This window comes from Coregonus lavaretus (assembly GCF_964263955.1).
Source record: "Coregonus lavaretus genome assembly, chromosome: 4".
NCBI lineage: Eukaryota > Metazoa > Chordata > Actinopteri > Salmoniformes > Salmonidae > Coregonus > Coregonus lavaretus.
Genome location: NC_139991.1, coordinates 63,492,743 through 63,517,307, shown reverse-complemented (window position 1 = coordinate 63,517,307; position 24,565 = coordinate 63,492,743). Strand labels below are relative to the sequence as shown.

The window sequence follows — 24,565 nt, the reverse complement described above, 5'->3', positions numbered from 1 at the left end:
GTGACACTTTACTAACAGCACCGCTCATTACTGCTCTGTAGTCCAAGCTCAGTGGCTCCATTACAGTGGTAATTGCACTGTTTTTGCACTGAACAAAACACCACATAGTCCTGCTGCTCTGCTCTCTTTGTCCTGCTGCCGACTTACTGACACAAGAGAAGAAACAACCTTAGACTTAGTAACACAGATACACAGACACAAAGACACACAGTAACATTAACACATACACACACTGTCACAGTAATATACACACCGTTAGAATTGCAGTCACCCATATACACCATCAAATGCACTTTCAGACACCCCCACACACACTCATTTAAGGCGTCAGCATGCTTCAGTTCATCTGGCTCCTAGCCGAACTTGGCTAGGAGAACCGAATGAGTGTGCTCGCATTCTCCCTTAAAATAACTTCACTTGAAAAACAAGAAAAAAACAGCAATATTACTGTTTGTCCATTTTGAGACGTCGTAGCCATTATACACAGAATTAATCTAAGACAGGGGTGTCAAACTCATTCCATGGAGGGCCTAGTGCAGAGTTCTTCAATTCCGGTCCTGGAGGGCCGAAACACTTCTGTTTTTTATTTCTACCTGGTAGTTAATTGCACTCACATGGTGTCCCAGGTCTGAATTAGCCCCTGATTAGAAGGAGAGGATGAAAAACAGAGGTGTTTCGGCCCTCCAGGACCGGAATTGAAGAACCCTGGCCTAGTGTCTGCAGGTTTTTGGTATTTACTTTCAATTAAGACCTAGACAACCAGGTGAGGGGAGTTCTTAACTAATTAGTGACCTTAATTCATCAATCAAGTGCAAGGGAGGAGTGAAAACCCGCAGACATTCGGCCCTCCGTGGAATGAGTTTGACACATGAAATCTGTCATTAATTTTGATGTTTTTGCAGAGGAGATCTTAGATCTTTGGTTCAGTATTTCTCAATTAAAAATGTGCATGAAAATGAGTAGTCTCTCGTTGAATGACAACAAAGTCTTTACTGAAGAATCCCTACTGTTGACCAATCAATGACGAAGGAGTGTAGACTTCGGCTACCAACTTCGGCTTCCTCAAGAAAAACATTTGTGTGCCCGAACAGCCGGTAAAAACCCTTACAAAGTCCAAAATGAATAAAAACATCACAAAATGTCGTCATAATATATGCACAAACTCTTCTGAACTGTTTCGGCTGGGAAGCATGCAGACGCCTTTAGACACACACAGACACCAAATCAAATCAAATTGTATTTGTCACATGCTTTGTAAACAACAGGTGTAGACGAAGAGTGAAATGCTTATTTTACAACAATGCAGAGAGAAAAATATAAAAATAATAACCAGAGGAATAAATACACAATGAGTAACGATAACTTGGCTATATACACAGGGTACCAGTGCCGAGTCGATGTGCAGGGGTATGAGGTAATTGAGGTACAGTGAGGGAAAAAAGTATTTGATCCCCTGCTGATTTTGTACGTTTGCCCACTGATAAAGACATGATCAGTCTATAATTTTAATGGTAGGTTTATTTGAACAGTGAGAGACAGAATAACAACCAAAAAATCCAGAAAAACGCATGTAAAAAATGTTATAAACTCGAACCTTCAGCTCCCTCCACAGATTTTCTATGGGATTAAGGTCTGGAGACTGGCTAGGCCACTCCAGGACCTTAATGTGCTTCTTCTTCAGCAACTCCTTTGTTGCCTTGGCCGTGTGTTTTGGGTCATTGTCATGCTGGAATACCCATCCATGACCCATTTTCAATGCCCTGGCTGAGGGAAGGAGGTTCTCACCCAAGTTGTGGATGGTACATGGCCCTGTCCATCGTCCCTTTGATGCAGTGAAGTTGTCCTGTCCCCTTAGCAGAAAAACACCCCCAAAGCAAAATGTTTTCACCTCCATGTTTGACGGTGGGGATGGTGTTCTTGGGGTCATAGGCAGCATTCCTCCTCCTCCAAACATGTCGAGTTGAGTTGATGCCAAAGAGCTCTATTTTGGTCTCATCTGACCACAACACTTTCACCCAGTTCTCCTCTGAATCATTCAGATGTTCATTGGCAAACTTCAGACGGGCCTGTATATGTGCTTTCTTGAGCAGGGGGAACTTGCGGGCGCTGCAGGATTTCAGTCCTTCACGCGTAGTGTGTTACCAATTGTTTTCTTGGTGACTATGGTCCCAGCTGCCTTGAGATCATTGACAAGATCCTCCCGTTCTGGGCTGATTCCTCACCGTTCTCATGATCATTGCAACTCCACGAGGTGAGATCTTGCATGGAGCCCCAGGCTGAGGGAGATTGACAGTTATTTTGTGTTTCTTCTATTTGCAAATAATCGCACCAACTGTTGTCACCTTCTCACCAAGCTGCTTGGCGAAGGTCTTGTAGCCCATTCCAGCCTTGTGTAGGTCTACAATCTTGTCCCTGACATCCTTGGAGAGCTCTTTGGTCTTGGCCATGGTGGAGAGTTTAGAATCTGATTGATTGATTGCTTCTGTGGACAGGTGTATTTTATACAGGTAACAAGCTGAGATTAGGAGCACTCCCTTTAAGAGTGTGCTCCTAATCTCAGCTCGTTACCTGTATAAAAGACACCTGGGAGCCAGACATCTTTCTGATTAAGAGGGGGTCAAATACTTATTTCCCTCATTAAAATGTAAATCAATTTATAACATTTTTGACATGTGTTTTTCTGGATTTTTTTGTTGTTATTCTGTCTCTCACTGTTCAGATAAACCTACCATTAAAATTATAGACTGATCATTTCCACTTTGTCAGTGGGCAAACGTACAAAATCAGCAGGAGATCAAATACTTTTTTCCCTCACTGTAGATACTGTATGTACATATAGGTATGGTAAAGTGACTAGGCAACAGGATAGATAATAAACAGTAGCAGCAGTGTATGATGGATCAAAAGAGTTAGTGCAAAAGGGGGTCAACACTATTGGTTAACTATTTAACTAGCTATTTAGCAGTCTTATGGCTTGAGGGTAGAAGCTGTCCAGACTTGGTGCATCGGTACCACTTGTCGTGCGGTAGCAGAGATAACAGTCTATGACTTGGGTGGCTGGAGTTTTAGGGCTTTCCTCTGACACCGCCTGGTATAGAGGTCCTGGATGGCAGGGAGCTCGGCCCCAGTGATGTACTGGGCCATACGCACTACCCTCTGTAGCGCCTTGTTGTTGGATGCAAAGCAGTTGCCATACCAAGCTGTGATGCAGCCAGTTAAGATGCTCTCAATGGTGCAGCTGTATAACTTTTTGAGGATCTGAGGTGCCAAATCTTTTCAGCTTCCTAAGGGGGAAGAGTGTGTTGTTGTGCATTCTTCACGACTGTATTGGTGTGTTGGACCATGATAATTTCTTAGTGATGTGGACACCGAGGAACTTGACGCTGTCGACCCGCTTCACTACAGCCCCATCGGTGTGGATGGGGGCATGTTCCGTTTCCTGTAGTCCATGATCAGCTTCTTTGTCTTTCAGATGTTGAGGGAGAGGTTGTTGTCCTGGCACCATCCTGCCAGGTCACTGACCTCCTCCCTATAGGTTGTCTCATCGATGATGGTGATTAGTCCTACCACTGTTGTGTCGTCAGCAAACTTAATGATGGTGTTGGAGTCATGCACGGCCACGCAGTTGTGGGTGAACAGGGAGTACAGGAAGGGATAGTCATTTAGACAAGTTACCTTGGCGTTCTTGGGAACAGGGACTATGGTGGTCTGCTTGAAACATGTAGGCATAACAGACTGGGTCAGTGAAGACACTTGCCATCTGGTCTGCGCATGCTCTGAGTATGCGTCCTGGTAATCCGTCTGGCACCGCGGCCTTGTGAATGTTAACCTGTTTAAAGGTCTTACTCACATCGGCTACAGAGAATGAGATCACACAGTTATCCAGAACAGCTGGTGCTCTCATTCATTCAGTGTTGCTTGCCTCAAAGCAAGCATAGAAGGCATTTAGCTCTTCTGGTAGACACGTACACATACACACACACACACACACACACACACACACACACACACACACACACACACACACACACACACACAGTATCCCCTCCAGACAGTGGTGGGTTCTCAGAGCTCAGTGAAGCCAAAAGCAACAGGCGGGTTTACCACCTGACTTATCCACCAGACCCTCTCGCCCCATCTCACCCTCCCCTCCCCTCCCCTCAACCCCTCCTCTCCCCCTCTCACCACCTCCTCTCCCCCTCCTCTCCCCTTCTCCCCCTCCCTTACCACCTCACCTCTTCCCCTTCCCTCTCCCCTCTCCCCCTCTCTCCCCCTCCCCTCACCCCCTCGCACCCTCCCTTACAAACTCATCCTCCCTTACAAACTCACCCTCCCCTCACCCCTTCTCACTCTCCCCTCACCCCTCTCACCCTCCCCTCACCCTCCTCTCACCCTCACCCTATCTCACCCTCCTCTCACCCTATCTCACCCTCCCCTCACCCCCTCGCATGCTCCCCTCACCCTCCCTAACCCCCTCTTACCCCTTCTCACACCTTCTCACCCTCCCTTACCGCCTCAACCCCTTCTGCTCCTGTCCTGCTTCTGGGTCCTCTTTGGGTCCTGTCTCTCCTCCCCCCTCTCCTCTTTGGGTCCTGTCTCTCCTCCCCCCTCTCCTCTTTGGGTCCTGTCTCTCCTCCCCCCTCTCATCTTTGGGTCCTGTCTCTCCTCCCCCCTCTCCTCTTTGGGTCCTGTCTCTCCTCCCCCCTCTCCTCTTTGGGTCCTGTCTCTCCTCCCCCCTCTCCTCTTTGGCTCCTGTCTCTCCTCCCCCCTCTCCTCTTTGGCTCCTGTCTCTCCTCCCCTCTCTCCTCTCTCTCTCCCCTTTTTCCTTTCTCCTCTCCCCTCCCCTCTGTCAGCTAAAGAGACCTCCACCGCACAGGATTATAAGTGGACTCAGGTTGTATTCCCATTTCCTGTCCCTCTTTCTGACTATGACTTTGGCTAGGGGCACAGGGGGAAGGGGATGCAAAGGTGCACCATGGGAATGTTTGGCTAGGCGCTTTGCTGAAAGCCACAAAATAAGTGCTGAGGGCACACTTCTATTTGTGGGCCTGCTCCAATCATTAAGTGGGTTGAGGGAATGGGTAGTGGGGGTTGGGTTGAAACCCATACATCTGCCATGAATGAACTAAATTCTCCAGGTGATCCAGGAGGGAAACTTCTCTGTCTCTGGGGCTAGAGGACTGAACAGTGTTAAACTCATACAGTATAAGATCATATAATAACACATTAGGGGCTACCAGCTAGTGTGTTCTTACAGGGTAACTAAGCATAGTACCTGCCAAGATGGCATTATAGGAGAAGGACATGCGTGAATGAAGTAAGCTAACATACCAGTAAAGGTTCTTCAATCTTGAATCATTTCCCCCTCACTTTATCCCTTTTCAATGCACTTCAAACCTCATCTGAGGTGTCCAGTCTATGAATAAAGTCAAAACCACCTGAAGCTATTCGTTTGGGGTGTCCACTTTTATACTGCATTAGAAACTGTGAAAAGATACTGTATAGACATAGAAATACATTACACTATCCAAACGGTCAACACTGCCATGAAGCACTATACACCAGAGAACGACAGCACACAAGAAGATCTAAAACAACCCATTGGCATTGATGAGTGATTTAGAAGGGAACTGTTTCAGGTAATGTCTGGGTATATACCCACTGAGCACACACTGGTTGAATCAACATTGTTTCCACATAATTTCAATGAAGTTACGTTGAACCAACGTGTAATAGACGTTGAAATGACGTCTGTGCCCAGTGGGTAGCCTGGTCTAAGGAGGCTCTTAAAGTCTGTTTCTTTACCATACCTGCCATCATCAACGTAGTATTTGGTCCTGATCTCTACAGGCTAGTTTAATAGCTTTGGTGAGAGATGCCATTTCGCATCCGTTTAGCATCAGTCAACAACTGTCACGGAATCAGCCGAGGCTGCTCCTCCTCCTTGCTCGGGCAGGCTTCGGTGTTCGTCGTCCCCGGAGTACTAGCTGCCACCGATCGATGTTTCGGTGTTTGTCTAGTTTGTCTTGATTGTTTTCACCTGTTTCCCATTATGTTACATTGTATTCCCTTTATAACCCCCTGTCTCTCATTGGTTATTGTGTGTTGATTGTTTTCCGTGAGGTGTTCGGGTGTATGCGTATTTTGTTCCTCCCTGTTTGGAGGTTTTGTTTGTAATTTTGATTACTGTGAAAGTAAAGTTCGTCTGCCAGTAGCTCGGTGTCCTGCGCTTGACTTCGCTCACAGCATACACGTCGCCCTGACAACAACAAGGCTGCTTTTAGAACTACCTACTGCCTCTTTGTGACTCGCGTCTGAAAAGGGTTTCAAAGGGTTTCAAAGCACAGGAAAATATAGTTTTACAGGAATTATACTGTATATTAAATATTAAAGTTCCTAAACAAAGACTCGTAAAAATAGACTTCTTAGAGGTAAAGTTAGCCAACACATCAGTTTGAGTTATGACTTACTGTATATGCTGGGGCGAATTCAGCTTCATGACTGAGAGACTGCTGTTACATTAGCTCTGCTATAAGGGCTAGTAATAGAGAAACAATAAAACAGGAGCCCCGTGGAGCCCCGTGGAGCCCCAATGGAGGACTGCTGACATCACTAATGCCCACTCCTCACTACGGGCCATGGAAACTGAGTTAAAATGGAGTCCGCTGGGTGTATGAACCACTACTGACCCAGCTGGAAAAACTGACACACCAAGCTAGGGAAACTAGATAAAACAGCTATAATAGGAATAGGAATACTTTGATACATTTGAGGGCAGTGAATGAAAATGTATGTAATGGTGTAGTAGGGTTAATCAAACATTTTTCCTTTCACTTGTTGACCTTTGGGAAAGGAACATAAACACTAATCCAATTCAGAAAAATCTTCCTGATAGGACTTCTGCTAGCTCTCCTGTCAATCTTATTAAATTGAGTCTTTGGAATTATAATTAAGCAATAAGGCACCTCTGGGTTTGTGGGATATGGATAATATACCTTGGCTAAGGGCTGTATCCAGGCACTCCGCGTTGCGTCGTGTTTAATAACAGCCCTTAGCCGTGGTTTATTGGCCATATTCCACAAACCCAGAGGTGCCTTATTGCTATTATAAATTGGTTACCAATGATATTAGAACAGTAAACAAGTAGTTTTGCATCATACCTGTAATATATTTAAGCAATAAGGCCCGAGGAGGTGTGGTATATGGCCAATATACCACGGCTAAGGGCTGTTCTTAAGCACGATGCAACGCGGAGTGCCTGGATACAGCCCTTAGCCGTGGTATATTGGCCATATACAACAAACCCCAGAGGTGCCTTATTGCTATTATAAACTGGTTACCAACGTAATTAGAGCAGTACAAATAAATGTTTTGTCATACCCGTGGTATACGATATACCACGGCTGTTAGCCAATCAGCATGCAGGGCTTGAACCACCCAGTTTATAATGTCTCATATACCACGGCTTTCAGCCAATCAGCATTCAGGGCTCGAACTAGCCGGTTCATAATAACCCTTATCCTCCAATCTATCTATCTTTGTATTTACCAGTCAAAGGAGGAGAGAAGAGGTTCTGAAACCCAGGATGGAAGGAGAGACTAAATAGTTCCTCCACAGTGAAGAAGAGGAAACAGGACATGCGAAACTCCTTATAGCTCTGTAATAATCTGGACTGAAGTCTCTTAGGGCATCAGGACCCTGCGTTCCTGTGGTTTAAGGCTTTTTCCTTTGCTCTACACTCTTAGAAGAAAAGGTGCCTGGTGTCTGGCCCTGTGTAGCTCAGTTGGTAGAGCATGGCGCTTGCAACGCCAGGGTTGTGGGTTCGTTTCCCACGGGGGGCCAGTATGAAAATGTATGCACTCACTAACTGTAAGTCGCTCTGGATAAGAGCATCTGCTAAATGACTAAAATGTCAAAAAATAAAAATGTCTATACTCCATACTCCCCCTGCCTTATTCTAACCCCTGTCTCTACTGTAAGTCCCCTCTTCTCCACCTATCTACTCCTCACTTTAACCTACTTGCTGTCTTCCCACCTCCCCCTTTCTTTACCTCCTCCCTGTCGTTCCCTTTACTCTCCTTTCTTCCTCCCCCTCTCCTTCCACTTCTAGCCCCCCTGTCCAGCCACCCCATCCTGGGACAACCTATCAGCAGTGCCATGGAAACCTCTGGATGATGTAATGCGACATGGCCTTCGTTCAAAGGCTGACATCAGTGGAGAGAGAAGAGAACTCCTCATTCTTTCCAGGGTCTGGACCAAAAACCTGGCTCACACTCAACTACCTCTCTCTACCTCTGTCTCTGTCGATATCTGTGGCTAGCACTCTCTCTCTCTTTCTCTACATCTCTATATATATGTGGTTAGACCTCTCTCTCTCCATCTCTTTCTCTACCTCTGTCACTGTCTATATATCTTAGAAAAAAAGGTGCTATCTAGAGCTTAAAAGGATTCTTCGGCTGTCCCCATAGGAGAACCCTTTGAAGAACCCTTTTTGGTTCAAGGTCAAACCCTTTTGTTTCCAGGTATAACTCTTTTGGGTTTCATGTGGAACCCTTTCCACAGAGGGTTCTACACGGAAGTCAAAAAGGTTCTACATTTTTTCTCACTCTTTCTCTACCTCTGTCTCTCTCTACCTCTGTATCATGGTCTCTCTCTCCCATTCTCTCACTCTCTCTCTAATATTCTCTCTCTTTCTACCTCTTTGGCTCTCTTTCTCTATCTGTGCATCTCTCCATTTCTATCACTCTCTTTCCTTCAACCCCCCTCTTTCTACGTCTCTGTCTCCCCTCCCATTGTCTACATTTACTCTTTTTTGGAGGATCAGTATGTTATTACCAAAATGGAGAGTTACTGAGAGAGTAAACTGTTCTGGATATTCTCCATTAGTTCTGACTGAAATTTTACAAGGTATAATTTCCAAACTGGAAAATCCCTAAAGCTGTAACACACTAACACAGATGTGCACACATAGACACACATACTCTCTCCCTCTCTCTCTCTCTCTCTCTCTCTCTCTTTCTCTCTCTCGTCCCGATCTCTCTCATCCCCTTCCCTCTCTCTCTCTCTCTCTCTCTCTCTCTCTCTCTCTCTCTCTCTCTCTCTCTCTCTCTCTCTCTCTCCCTCTCTCTCCCTCTCTCTACCGTCCTCTCTCTCCCCCCTCTCTCCTCTCTCCCTCTCTCTCTCTCTTCTTCCTTCCTCTCTCTCCCTCAGACCCCTCTCCCTCCCCTCGCTAGAACCCATCTGTCCTGTCTGTATTTTCTCTCTTTCTCCTCTCTGGCCACAGCCATTGATTTCACATAATGTTGTTTCCAGTCTGCCTGCCTGGCTGCTTGGCGATGGGCCTTAAATTATCCATGGTTTTTCTTGGCACAGTCAATGGGAAACGACAGCGTTCAAGATCAGGGGACACGGTCTGCTAACGTCCACTGCCAAGACTAGAGGTCTCTCTCACACACACATAGTGTGCACACACACACACACACACACACACACACACACTCACACATATAGACACATTCTGACATGCACACACACAGGACATAACATTTGCTAGCTTCTGATGAATGACTTCCTGATGAGTTAATGATACCTAAAGGTTTAATAAAGATAACACAGCTATAACTACAGTACTCTATAACTATGTAATGACACTAATGCTAGATACTCTATTCACAATGGTCATGTAATAACCAATGATGTCATGCAATAACATCATAAAATGTCTGTGGTACTATGGTACTACTAGCTAGGGTATGATGTATATGGTAAGTACTACCCGTAAGTTCACAGAAATACCACACTCACACACGGTACTTAAACATAATATAGGCACCCTCTCTCAAACCACAATAACCATGTCAACAACCAAACCACAACCCACTTCAGCATAACTTCTCCTTTACAGCTGTATGTAGGGAGCAGGCTCTGTCTCCTTAGAAAGCCTCACAGGCAGATACAACACATTGTTCACAGTAATTCCTCTATTCACTTACTGCAGTTAGGGGTTAGAGTACAGTACACCCTGAGGGGAAGACTGTCTCTTTATCACTCTCTTTTCTTTCACTGACTCTCTTCTCTCTCTCTTTTTCTTTCCGCCTCTTTCTCTATCTCTCTCTCTCATCTGAGTGTGTTTAATGTTTTATTGCTTCTCTCTCTCTGTTGATTTCTCTCTCTATAAATGCCTTATCGTGCCATGAATCTATTTCTAAACTTTCTGCTGATATTCAAGGAAATACTGAGTGCCAGACTTCTCCTTTTCACTTTTTGGATATTGTAAACCCACTCCCTTCCCTTACCTCTATCCAATTCCCCACCTCTCAGTCTTTTTTCTCCGTGCACTCTTACAAGATGTTGATCTAGAGATCAACTGGAAATTTGCAGGAATCTAACCCATTTGAATGAAAGGTCCAAGCCACTGAAATCAAATAAGGTTTTTCTTTGTTTTCTCGCTCACCACCTTTTAGCTGTAACCTCTGATGATAGTCAACACCCCATCTGACTAGACTAAAGTAGGGGAACAGGGAGTGAGGGAGAGAAAGAGGAGAGAGAGGAAGTGAGTGAGAGACAAGGGAGAGCGCTGAGCATAATTTGGAAACTATGTGGCATGTTTTCCATTTTCTGGGAGTGCAGCTGGAAGCCTGTCCAGTCTCCCAACTGGGCTGACAGACACACAGCAGCAGGACAGAACGTTGAAACATCTTTCACAAAATGTCCGCCTGTTTTGTTCCTACGGTAACAGCTAGCCTGTTGTTGTGGGTTTGGGTTGTTTGGGGTACTGGATGCGATTTGTGTTAATGAGAAAGCATGCTATAGGCTACAATAAGAAGGAATTAAAACCTTACTAGATCAATAAACTGAACTGCTGCTGCTGATGTCATCTGTAAAAAAATTACCGGTGGCTATTAGGATCACAGTGGGGGCAATGACAGCTGTATTCACTCACACACTGTATTCACTCACACACTGTATTCACTCACACACTGTATTCACTCACACTGTATTCACTCACACACTGTATTCACGCACACACTGTATTCACTCACACACTGTATTCACTCACACACTGTATTCACGCACACACTGTATTCACTCACACACTGTATTCACTCACACACTGTATTCACGCACACACTGTATTCACTCACACACTGTATTCACTCACACACTGTATTCACGCACACACTGTATTCACTCACACACTGTATTCACGCACACACTGTATTCACGCACACACTGTATTCACTCACACACTGTATTCACTCACACAAAAAAACTTGAAACTTGAAACACACACACGCATGCGCCCAGGAGCGGGCACACACACACATACACACAAACAATCATAAACATACTGTATGTGTGTACATTGCACTTAAACCATAGAGTCCAGGTTGACAAAAAGCATACAGCAAAACTATTATCCCTATAAAAGGAGTTACCAATGAAATAAGTGAAGTATATTTGGACTATATGAAGTGGATCCTAGACGTTGTATACCACATACAGTCCTACACTAGGGCTGTGGCGGTCAGGACATTTTGTCAGCCGGTTATTGTCATGCAAAAGACTGCCGGTCTCACGGTAACTGACCGTTAATTAACACAGAATAGTCCAAATTTGGTTAAAAACAAGGCCTAGATTTTTTGACAATATCGTACAGCCCAACGTGGCAGTGTGGAAATTATATCAAATGAGTGCAGGAAATGCAGAAATTGATGAAAATACAGAAAATAATTGAACAGTATAAAACAATCAGAATGGAGAGAGACCCATTGAAATCACTTAGAGTGTATCTTGCCACCCTAGGGTCACGCACTACTCATAAAGAAAATGTAGAACTTTTATTATTAAAAAACATAAAATACCGTCAAATACCGTCATACCATAAAACATTTGAAAAATACCGTGATATGATATTTAGGCCATATCGCTCAGCCCTAAACCTATCCGCTGTGGGGTGTATTTGTGTGTGTGTGTGTGTTCTATTTAGACGAGTGAGTGCAATTTTCTTTAGTCCTTTTCACAGGGCTTACTTTAAAAAGTACAGAAACACTGTTGACAATACCAACAAAGAACAGTTGGATCACTCCCTTAGCAACCCCTTCATAAAAAGTTACAATCAAATGTTCAAAAAGAATACACCACTTCCTTTATCTATTTTCTCCATCTCTGGCATAAGCAGCAGTATTTCATATTGCGATGCTTGTCAGGTGTCTCCAGGTCTCTGTGATAACCCCAAGGGCTTGGCTGTCTGTCACTGATCTCCAAATCATCTCAAGTCATCTCTAACCACAAAGCATAGTTTAAAGAACAAGGGATGGAGGGATGGAGGGATGGAGGGAGGGGGGAGGTGAACACTAGTTCTCACGATTAAACAATTTCCACTATCTGACTGTCACCTCGAGTTCAACGCCTCCCTTAGTGTACACAAAGACGTGGCAGTGAGTTTGGACAGAGAGAAAGAAATAGAGAGAAATAGAGAGAGTGGGGGGGGGGGGGGAGTTGCTCAGACTACATACACAGCTATACACAGCTAGCTATGCAGTTCCAAATAGGTGTTCACAGCAAGACTTTACGAAATACCTGATCTAAATCTTCACAATAATAACAAGACAATCCAGCCTGAAAATCCAGAACAAAAACATCTTAGCAGTTCAACGGGCAGAGATGATGATCTTTTCAAGGCTCATTTCCACTCAACTTTAGGTTTTAGACCACAAATCACAAATACACCATCAATGAATAGGACTAAGCGAAGGACCATGTAGATAAGCCAGCAGATCTACCTCAAAGACTTCTTCATCAAGTATTCTAGTTCCGAAGACCACAATTCCTTTGGTGTCGATGATGGGGTGTGGGCTCCTGGACAGCTTCTGGGTGGTCTTCTTTTTACAGTCCAGGATGATGGTGATGCTCTGTTTGTGAACGCTGATGGCCACTCGGTGCCACCTGGGGACAGGGACAGAAGGTTAGCTCTCTGTCTATCTCGCTCTCTCTCTCTCACACACACACACACACGTTTCACTACAGTTATACTAGCTTTGTGAGGGACAAAACGTTAGCTCACACACACGTTTCACTACAGTTATACTAGCATTGAGATGGACAAAAGGTTAGCTTACACACACGTTTCACTACGCTACAGTTACTAGCTGTGCGACTATTGAAACACTGATATTATAACCATGCAGTAATACAGTGTCTTGCAAAAGTATTCATCCCCCTTGGTGTTCTTCCTATTTTGTTGCATTATAACCTGTAATTTAAATGGATTTTTATTTGGATTTCATGTAATGGATATACACAAAATAGCCCAAATTGGTGAAGTGAAACGAAAAAAATAACTTGTTTCAAGAAATTCAAAAAAATTAATAACGGAAAAGTGGTGGTGCATATGTATTCACCCCCTTTGCTATGAAGCCCCTAAATAAGATCTGGTGCAACCATTTACCTCCAGAAGTCACATAATTAGTTAAATAAAGTATACCTGTGTGCAATCTAAGTGTGACATGATCTGTCACATGATCTCAATATATACCTGTTCTGAAAGGCCCCAGAGTCTGCACCACCACTAAGCAAGGGGTACCACCAAGCAAGCGGCACCATGAAGACCAAGGAGCTCTCCAAACAGGTCAGGGACACAGTTGTGGAGAAGTACAGACAGGGTTGGGTTATAAAAAAATATCAGAAACTTTGAACATCCCACGGAGCACCATTAAATCCATTATTAAAAAATGGAAAGAATATGGCACCACAACAAACCTGCCAAGAGAGGGCCGTCCACAAATACTCATGGACCAGGCAAGGAGGGCATTAATCAGAGAGGCAACAAAGACACCAAAGATAACCCTGGAGGAGCTGCAAAGCTCCACAGCGGAGATTGGAGTATCTGTCCATCGGACCACTTTAAGCCATACACTCCACAGAGCTGGGCTTTACGGAAGAGTGGGCAGAAAAAAGCCATTGCAAACACGTTTGGTGTTCGCCAAAAGGCATGTGGGAAACTCCCCAAACATATGGAAGAAGGTACTCTGGTCAGATGAGACTAAAATTGAGCTTTTTGGCCATCAAGGAAAACGCTATGTCTGGCGCAAACCCAACACCTCTCATCACCCCGAGAACACCATCCCCACAGTGAAGCATGGTGGTGGCAGCATCATTCTGTGGGGATGTTTTTCATCGGCAGGGACTGAGAAACTGGTCAGAATTGAACCAATGATGGATGGCGCTAAATACAGGGAAATTCTTGAGGGAAACATGTTTCAGTCTTCCAGAGATTTGAGACTGGGACGGAGGTTCACCTTCCAGCAGGACAATGACCCTAAGCATACTGCTAAAGCAACACTCGAGTGGTTTAAGGAGAAACATTTACATGTCTTGGAATGGCCTAGTCAAAACCTAGACTTCAATCCAATTGAGAATCTGTGGTATGACTTAAAGATTGCTGTACACCAGCGGAACCCATCCAACTTGAAGGAGCTGGAGCAGTTTTGCCTTGAAGAATGGGCAAAAATCCCAGTGGCTAGATGTGTCAAGCTTATAGAGACATACCCCAAGAGACTTGCAGCTGTAATTGCTGCAAAAAGTGGCTCTACAAAGTATTGACTTTGGGGGGGGTGAATAGTTATGCACGCTCAAGGTTTCTGTTTTTTTGTCTTATTTGTTGTTTGTTTCACAATAAAAAATATTTGGCATCTTCAAAGTGGTAGGCACGTTGTGTAAATCAAATGATACAAACCCCCAAAAAATCCATTTTAATTCCAGGTTGTAAGGAAACTGTATAGGGATGTTTTGTTCAGGATAGGGATGTAGCCATGGGTTCAATGTCTACACATCCGAGGGCACTATAGCACACAAAGGTCAGCTACTGTCAATCAAAGGATGTCTTTATATATAATACAAACAACCTTGGTTGACTGGCTAGCTAGATAACAAACTATGTGTTAGATGGACAGACAGCAGATTGAGATAATGAACATGTGTGACCGGTCACCTGCACAACTAAAGCCCACAGTAGTGTGTCCACCAGACTCATCAAAGCTAGACCAACCCACACCTGCTCTCTGATTACAGAGAAGCAAACAATAAGCTAAACTGAGAGCAGATTGCATTTGTTTGATATGGTACAATATAACATATGTCACTGTTGAGGCCTCTGAAGAGGGGCTAGTGTGATATAATGTAGTATATGTGTGACATTGTATATCATAGTTTACAAGCTGTGTAAGCACTAGGCAGAGTGATAAGGTATACCACAGAATGACTAGAGTTTATGGTATGGTATGGTATCAGACAAGGTGAACATACTTTCCGTTGGCCAGGTTGAGTCCTCTGAAAATGAGATAGTTTGACTATAAAGTACAGTCGTGGTCAAAAGTTTTGAGAATGAAATAAATACTAATTTTCACAAAGTCTGCTGCCTCAGTTTTGATGATGGCAATTTGCATATACTCCAGAATGTCATGAAGAGTGATCAGATTAATTGCAATTAATTGCAAAGTCCCTCTTTGCCATGAAAATGAACTTAATCCCCCAAAAAACATTTCCACTGCATTTCAGCCCTGCCACAAAAGGACCAGCTGACACCATGTCAGTGATTCTCTCGTTAACACAGGTGAGAGTGTTGACGAGGACAAGGCTGGAGATCACTCTGTCATGCTGATTGAGTTAGAATAACAGACTGGAAGCTTTAAAAGGAGGGTGGTGCTTGAAATCATTGTTCTTCCTCTGTTAACCATGGTTACCTGCAAGGAAACACATGCCGTCATCATTGCTTTGCACAAAAAGGGCTTCACAGGCAAGGATATTGCTGCTAGTAAGATTGCACCTAAATCAACCATTTATCGGATCATCAAGAACTTCAAGGAGAGAGGTTCAATTGTTGTGAAGAAGGCGTCAGGGCGCCCAAGAAAGTCCAGCAAGCGCCAGGACCGTACCTAAAGTTGATTCAGCTGCGGGATCGGGGCACCGCCAGTGCAGAGCTTGCTCAGGAATGGCAGCAGGCAGGTGTGAGTGCATCTGCACGCACAGTGAGGCAAAGACTTTTGGAGGATGGCCTGGTGTCAAGAAGGGCAGCAAAGAAGCCACTTCTCTACAGGAAAAACATCAGGGATAAACTGATATTCTGCAAAAGGTACAGGGATTGGACTGCTGAGGACTGGGGTAAAGTCATTTTCTCTGATGAATCCCCTTTCCGATTGTTTGGGGCATCCGGAAAACACCTTGTCTGGAGAAGACAAGGTGAGCGCTACCATCAGTCCTGTGTCATGCCAACAGTAAAACATCCTGAGACCATTCATGTGTGGGGTTGCTTCTCAGCCAAGGGAGTGGGCTCACTCACATTTTTGCCTAAGAACACAGCCATGAATAAAGAACGGTACCAACACATCCTCCAAGAGCAACTTCTCCCAACCATCCAAGAACAGATTGGTGATGACCAATGCCTTTTCCAGCATGATGGAGCACCTTGCCATAAGGCAAAAGTGATAACTAAGTAGCTCGGGTAACAAAACATCGAAATGTTGGGTCCATGGCCAAGAAACTCCCCAGACCTTAATCCCATTGAGAACTTGTGGTCGTTCCTCAAGAGGCGGGTGGACAAACAAAAACTCACAAATTCTGACAAATTCCAAGCATTGATTATGCAAGAATGGGCTGCCATCAGTCAGGATGTGGCCCAGAAGTTAATTGACAGCATGCCAGGCCGGATTGCAGAGGTCTTGAAAAAGAAGGGTCAGCACTGCAAATATTGACTCTTTGCATAAACTTAATGTAATTGTCAATAAAAGCCTTTGACACTTATGGAATGCTTGTAATTATACTTCAGTATACCATAGTAACATCTGACAAAAATATCTCATAACACTGAAGCAGCGAACTTTGTGAAGACCAATACTTGTGTCATTCTCAAAACCTTTGACCACGACTGTACTATATATATAATGGCCTATGTAATGATATCAGTGTACTATCTAATGATATAGTAATACTGTGTGTGGTTTGAGGTGAACCTACTTTCCATCGGCCAGATTGAGACCTCTGAAGAGGGGGTAGTCCTCGGGGCTGGGTTTGCCTGTGTGGTCCTCATACAGGAAGACAGGGGAGCGTCCCACCTCCACCCCCAGCTGCTGGATGCCCTGCTCGTTATACACAGACAGCAGGAAGGACTGGGAGCCCTTCTTAGGCTTCACTGTAGCCAGGATGGAGAAGTCCTCAGGAAACACATCAGCTGTGGAGGGGGAAGAGAGGGATGGAGGAATGGAGAGAGAGGGGGGGCGGAGTTATAATACACCAGTTCATGTAATGTGCTGAATAGTGAGAGTCAGAGGACCACACCCCTGCATGGGTTTGATGTAAAGTATTGTTTTCAAGAGAGAGTAAAATCTTAATTAAATCCATAAATACAGTCAAATAAATGGTGTACTGCACTGAAACTATACTAGGATAACCTTCAGAGACACATAGTCAAGACCATGTTATGTACTGAAGCAGGTAGAGGACACAAACAGGGAAAAGGATGAAGAACATGGGACAGAGGAGATGACAACGTCTTGGACAGAGGAGACATCTAAATAACGTCTTGGAGCATCTAAAGCAAACAATAGCTCTCTCCAAACCTCCAACACTGGCCAGAATACTGAACAGAACAGCACAGAGCTGGGAGGGTTAGAGAGAAAAGTCTGGAAGTGAGACAGGGAGGGAGAGAGAGAGAGCAAGCGAGAGAGTAGACAGGAAGGAGAACAGAGTAATGAGAATAGCATGTGGTCTCTGGGTGGCCATCAAAAACACTTTCTCATTTTCCCAAACCCCTCTTCCCCTCTCCTCCTCTCTCAGACCTGATCCATCCACCAGACACATAAAGGGAGGGAGAGACAGAGAGAGAGAGAGGGAAAGGGGAGGGAGAGAGAGAGAGAAAGACAAAAGAAGGATAGAGAGACATACTTATGAAAATAAATGGGATATGACGAGAGATGCTGAGAAAGAGAATGAAAGCCAGAATAAAGGAGTATTTACAGAACAACAAAACACGGGACAAACAAAAGTGAAAAAAGGGGAAAAAGGGGTGAAAAGAAGAGAGGAGAAGTGAAAGGGACGTTTCAACCCCCTCTCTCCCTCTTGAGGAGCGCCCACCTCCCTTCTTCCCTTCTTCCCTGCATCCCTCCATCTGCATGCCTAGTCTAAACTCTCCCTCCATTTTGTGTGCGCCAGCCACATCTGTGAGACATATGCCCTTAGAGCAAGGCCTTGTGGGACATTCTCAGCCCCCTAACAAGGGTGCGGGCCTTGCTTTTCCCCTGAAGACAATGGGGTACTCACATACATGTGCAGGTTAGACTCACGTTTAGTTCTGGCACCATTCATAAGTCCCAGGACTAGACAGCTGCTTTTGTTTTAAGGGGAGAGGAAAGAGGTAGAAATCTGCTGAGTTTATGGAAATCATCATGACTGAATTATGTCTTAGCGTGTTAGTTATCTTTGCAAAGTGTCTTTCTAACTACAAAGGTAGAATCTGAGTGTGGAGCTAAAGTTATGGTGTACTACTAAATTGGCATATTGTGAAGCTACAGATGCAGGATCTTAATTTGAGCCAGTTTGCTAAAATAATCCTGCAGTAACAGGAAATGTGAATTTTTATGTAGATTATAATTAATGGGCATTTTTGTAGAGTTTGATACAAATTTAATTAGGGCAAATCAAGTAGGGAATTTCAAAGTGGACATTTTTTAAAACTCAAATACACTACAAGTTTACATTTCCTGCTTTGCATGAACATTCTCAGCAATTCTCCTACATCTACAGCTGCAGAAAAAATTAAGAGACCACTGCAAAATTATCAGTTACTCTGGTTTTACTATTTATAGGTATGTGTTTGGGTAAAAATAAGATTTTTATTTTATTCTATAAACTACTGACAACATTTCTCCCAAATACCAAATAAAAATATTGTCATTTAGAGCATTTATTTGCAGAAAATGACAACTGGTCAAAATAACAAAAAAGATAATATGCGAATAATGGAAAGAAAATAAGTTCATGTTCATTTATAAACAACACAATAGTAATGTTTTAATTTAGGAAGAGTTCAGAAATCAATATTTGGTGGAATAACCCTGATTTTCAATCACAGCTTTCATGCGTCTTGGCATGCTCTCCACCAGTCTTTCACATTGATGTTGGGTGACTTTATGCCACTCCTGGAGCAAATATTCAAGCAGCTCAGCTTTGTTTGATAGCTTGTGACCATCCATCTTCCTCTTGATCACATTCCAGCCTGCCCAGTCACACGCTTCCTCGCGTGAATACGGGGAGTTGGCTCTGCTCTAACACTAGGCTCCGCCAACCACCCTTTTAGCCCCCCCAAAAAAAATTATTGGGGCTGTCTCTCGGGCTTCTTCCTCGGCCGGCGCCTTCTGCGTTGCCGCTGCTCCTCTCTATACCGGGCCTCCACTGTCTCCTCCCAAGGACGGCGATCCATCCCGGCCTGAATCTCCTCCCATGTCCAGGATCCCTTTCCTTCCAGGATCTCCTCCCATGTCCAGGCTGTCTGCTCCTGGACACGCTGCTTGGTCCGTGATTGGTGGGATCTTCTGTCACGTTCATTCAAGGACGGGTCGGACCAAGGCGCAGCGTGATATGCATACATGTTTATTTAAACTTAATAAACACTCGACAAAACAATAAACGAAACGAAACGTGAAGTCCACGGTAGACACAAACAACATACCTTATACGGAACAAGATCCCACAATTAACGAGTGCCAATAGGCTGCCTAAGTATTATCCCCAATCAGAGACAATGAGTGACAGCTGCCTCTGATTGGGAACCATACAGGACAACATAGAACTACACATACTAGAACATTAACATAGATATACACCACATAGAAAATCACACCCTGACTCAACAAATAAGAGTCCCCTGAGTCAGTGCGTGACAACCTGGCTGTGTGGCATGGTGCATTGTCCTGCTGGAAAAACCAATCCTCAGAGTTGGGGAACAATGTCAGACAACCTTTTACGTGGCTTGATTCATGCGTCCTTCACAAAGACAAATCTGCCCGATTCCAGCCTTGCTGTAGCACCCCCAGATCATCACCGATCCTCCACCAAATTTCACAGTGGGTGCGAGACACTGTGGCTTGTAGGCCTCTCCAGGTCTCCGTCTAACAACCATTAGACGACCAGGTGTTGGGCAAAGCTGAAAATTGGACTCATCAGAGAAGATGACCTTACTCCAGTCCTCTACGGTCCAATCCTTATGGTATTTTGCAAACCTGAGCCTGGCTCTTCTTTGCTTCTCATTGATGAAGGGCTTTTTTCTAGCTTTGCACGACTTCAGCCCTGCCCCTAGCAGCCTGTTTCGAACCGTCCTCACCGTGCACTTCACCCCAGCTGCCGTTTGCCATTCTTTTTGTAGGTCACTTGATGTCATCCTACGGTTGTTGAGTGACATTCAAATGAGTTGGCGGTCATCCTGGTCAGTAGAGAGTAGTTTTCGCCCTCTGCCGGTCTGTAGCTTTGTTGTCCCCAATGTCTCCTGCTTGACCTTGTTCTTATGAACCGCCGTGTTTGAAATTTTAAGGATGGAAGCAACCTGACGCTCACTGTATCCCTCTGCCAGTAAAGCAAGAATTGAACCCTTCTTTTCCTCACTCAAAACTTTCCTTTTCAACTCTTTTGGCATGGTCAATAGTTATTTTTTTATTAATATTACTTTTGAGGTACTATTAGCACTGTTTTTGCCATCCAGCTGGTCCTATTGCAAGAGGATAGTGATGACCACAGCAGTGTTATACTTTTCCTCGTTAAATAAGATTTGGTTCATGTGATCACCTAATCAGTACCTAATTCAGTAGAATGAGGTGTGCCTGTGTTGGAATTCAACAGACACTGGAATGGAATGGCTGTCATACATGTAGAGATGCTGATTTAAGAAAAACTGCAGTGGTCTCTTAATTTTTTCCACAGCTGTATATTTGTGATGGTATTTGCTCATTTACACTTAGATTCAAAGGGTAAGAAATGTCTCATATGAGAAGTAAAGCAGTCCTATTCTGTAGCTTGGAAAACTCTCTCCATTTATTTTCTAACCCTCACCCCCCTCCCCTATTAATGGAACCCAGGCTGTGGTCACCATGTAAAAACAGCATTAGAGCGTCGCTGAGACAGACAGCCAATCAGAGGGCTCGGAGGCGAAAGACGCCTTGACAGGAGAGCAGTGGGAAGGTTCTCGAGCCTGAGGTTTGGAGCAGTCAGACACTGGAGAGAGGAAGGGAGGGAATGAAGGAGGGAGGAAAGGAAAGAGAGGAGGGGGAAGCGCTTTAGTCACTGATGGAAAAATATGGATTTGTCATCATCAGCCATTTTCTATTTTCTCCACTTTCGCTCTCTCCTCGTTGTCTGTCAATCTCTCTCTCTCTCTCTCTCTCTCTCTCTCTCTCTCTCTCTCTCTCTCTCTCTCTCTCTCTCTCTCTCTCTCTCCTCTCTCTCTCTCTCTCTCTCACTCAGTAAAGACAGAAAGACAGGCCTGTAATCAATTCATGCAGTGTCCACAAGTCTTGGCAGTGTGTTCCAGAGGAATTCTCTTTGGCTCAGAGAGAGAGAGAGAGAGAGAGAGGGGCAGCAGATGCTTGAGTTTGAGTGGCAGATGCTTTGAGAGCAGAGCAGAACAGAGCATGGTAAGAAGAAGAAGAGAGATGAGAGCAGGCTACAGTAAGAGTTGCCAACTTGCCACTGGTGCAATCCTCTCTACCCCTCAGCTCATCTCAGCAGAGCAGGGAGTGGCAACATCGGAGCGCTCGCTCAGGAGCAGAAATGGGACGTAGAGTGACTGAACAGTTTTGTGGTGACAAAAAGGTGAGAAAGAGAGAGGAGGGGGAGACAGAGTCTGATTGAATCATTATTTATTATCAAAAAACACAAAAGTCTTTCAATTGTAAATTTGAAACACTCCTGAAAGGGCACTGTCACATGACCAGGTCTGCAGTCTACCGTGAGTGGTTCCCGTTAGCTTGGTCGGGTGTTGGCTCTCAGCGCTGCTGTGTTTACATGCTGTCTCCTCTCTTTCTTAACTCTAGTGACCTTACCGTTACTGTCGGGACTGACATGGCCTGAGAGAACTTTCGCCATGAGAGAGATCAAACTAGTGGAGGAAGAATGGAAAGAGGAGGAGCCTATTCTCAGACTCCTGTGTATGTGTGTGTGTGTGTGTGTGTGTGTGTGTGTGTGTGTGTGTGTGTGTGTGTGTATGTGTGTATGTGTGTGTGTGTGTGTGTGTGTGAACGTGTGTGTGAACATGTCTGAGAGAGAGCGGGTGATGGTTGTAATGGTAACAGCAGCAGTAGTTATGCTAGTGGCAGACATGCTGGTTTATCCTGGCAGCGCCACCTCCCTACAGTGTCTGTCAGGAAAAGTCTCTCAGATGCCCCCAACAGCCAATCAGACACTGTGGCTAGCAACCAATCAGTGTGACTTGTAATACAGTATGAAAAAAATGTATGCGCTCACTAACTGTAAGTCGCTCTGGATAAGAGCGATGTAATTAATAACAGTATTAGTAACTGTAAAAAAACAGTACAACTTTATGAGTAAGTGGAACTGAGTTATTCAGCCTCTTAGGCTAATTGGTACATACAACTTATAATTGTGCTTTACCAGAACAGATGAGTTGGATAAGTGCTGTAGCTAATAGCTGTGTTCGGTATTTATTGGTTAAAGAGGGGAGAGGACGGGGGAGAGCGATTTGGTTTGCCACTGTGCTGTGCTGTCATACCTCTGTGTCTGACTCCCCATCCACATCTGCTCTGTGTGTGTGTGTGTGTGTGTGTGTGTGTGTGTGTGTGTGTGTGTGTGTGTGTGTGCATGCGTGCGTGCGTGTAGAGATAGAGAGTGGTGGTAGTGGCCCCCCAATGAAAGATAAGATAGTAATGAACAGCATGTCACCTCTAAAGACCAAAGGGAAAGCTATAAGGTGTTCTGTCAGAGAGACTGATTAGAGCGGAGCAGAATGATGACACGGCTTTTCTCAGCTGTTGCCTTCTCTCTTCCAGCTTTTTGGCTACCACTCCTGTTTTCTCCTCCAAACAAATTGGAAGAAGGGAGGAGGAAGAAGAGAGGGGAGAGAAGGGAGAGAGAAGAAGATGAGACCACCCAGCTAATACAGTCCTGCCATAGGCATGGATCCAAAGACATCCCACTGTGAGATAAAAGTCGCTGTATGAGAGTGGTGGGATGACGTCAGTCTTTCCTTACAGTTTGTAGCACACTGATGTTGCCAATTGTTCACCCTGGCTAACCCTACTGAGCGTGAGAGAGAGAAACCTACTGTAGACCATGGAAGTCCTAACCCTGTGTAACATCTCTAAAATGATGAGTATGTGCATATGTGAATTTATGTGTATAAGTGACTTTTGACTTCCAACTGCTCGTCGCTTTGGGAAACTGTAAAAGAGGGACTGAGAGTTATTTGATAAAGAACATTCAAGACTATTCTGACATATAAGTCTGAACATTAGAGTCAGAGGTATGGACATGTTGAGAGAAGCCAACTGTCCCGTTGGTCTGTTCGTCTATTTATAATCCCTGAAGAGAAGATGGGAAACAAGCACAGTACAGAATCTCTCTGTTTCAGCCCTTCCATCCTCTAATGAATCACTTCTTCCATGTTTGCTTAATGATAGCATGTCTACACTCGTTCTTTTCCAACACATCATCAGCTCATAAAATGTCTGTGGGTTTGAGAGAACATGCTCCTAATGTTCCTGATCTAAAATGTGTTTGGTGGGGGGGATGTAGGAGGATGTTACAGTCTTAATCAACCAGGCTAAGAGCCTACGTTTAGTAGTAGTATAGAGGGTAACAGAGAGAAGGAACTGGACCAAATGATCTCACTCTTTCTGCCTTCTGGAAGATATTAGCTGTACTCTCTCTCTCTCCCCCTCTCTCTCCATGTTGAGGTGGACGACTGGAGTCAACTATTGACCACAGCACAGACCTCTACTAGCTATTAAACTACTCTAGACCACAGGGCTCAATAACTTTGCTTATGTCTTAATGTTCTGGAATGTCTATTTCAAAGGATCTAGAATCAGATTATGTTTAGTTTGTTCTAGAAGAGTTTTGGTCCTTCCTTGAGCATTGCTTGAGACTATTTCATAAGTCTGTAAGTTTATCATAAACAGAAGAGAAGCCCAAGTTTGAGCTTTCAGCCTTTTCATTGAGTTCAAAATAAACATGACTTGTGTGTTTGGAGAGCATGAGAGGACATGTCCTGTAGCCTTGTGTCTGAACTCAGCTCTGCATTAAGCCTTTAAGAAAAGCCTTGATGTGGATCAAACATCCACTTTTCAGGCCTCCTCTAGGCCTCCTCCAGGCCTCCTCCAGGCCTTCTCCAGGCTTCCTAGCCTCATTCCCTAAGAACTCTAGAGCCACCCGGAGAACTGTTGTGATCAGGGAGACATTCTTGACACACTTGGCTGTCAACAAACTGGATTTTGAGTCAACTGAATGGGAGTTGGGGATTTTCTCTCTACTGCCGAATCCAATACCTACCTACCTCTCTCTCTCT

At 44.5% G+C, this 24,565-nt stretch overlaps 1 protein-coding gene across 1 annotated transcript in view; it reads right to left on the bottom strand.

Annotated features, from left to right (window-relative positions):
• LOC311127508 (uncharacterized protein) overlaps nucleotides 1-24,565 on the bottom strand; it is a 79,144-nt gene that overhangs the window by 26,210 nt on the left and 28,369 nt on the right. The window contains exons 3-4 of the mRNA XM_084159330.1: nucleotides 17,014-17,227; nucleotides 12,786-12,948 (exon numbers count right to left, since the gene is read on the bottom strand). Coding sequence (XP_084015456.1) covers nucleotides 12,786-12,948; nucleotides 17,014-17,227 — 377 coding nt within the window. The remainder of the gene's footprint in view (nucleotides 1-12,785; nucleotides 12,949-17,013; nucleotides 17,228-24,565) is intronic.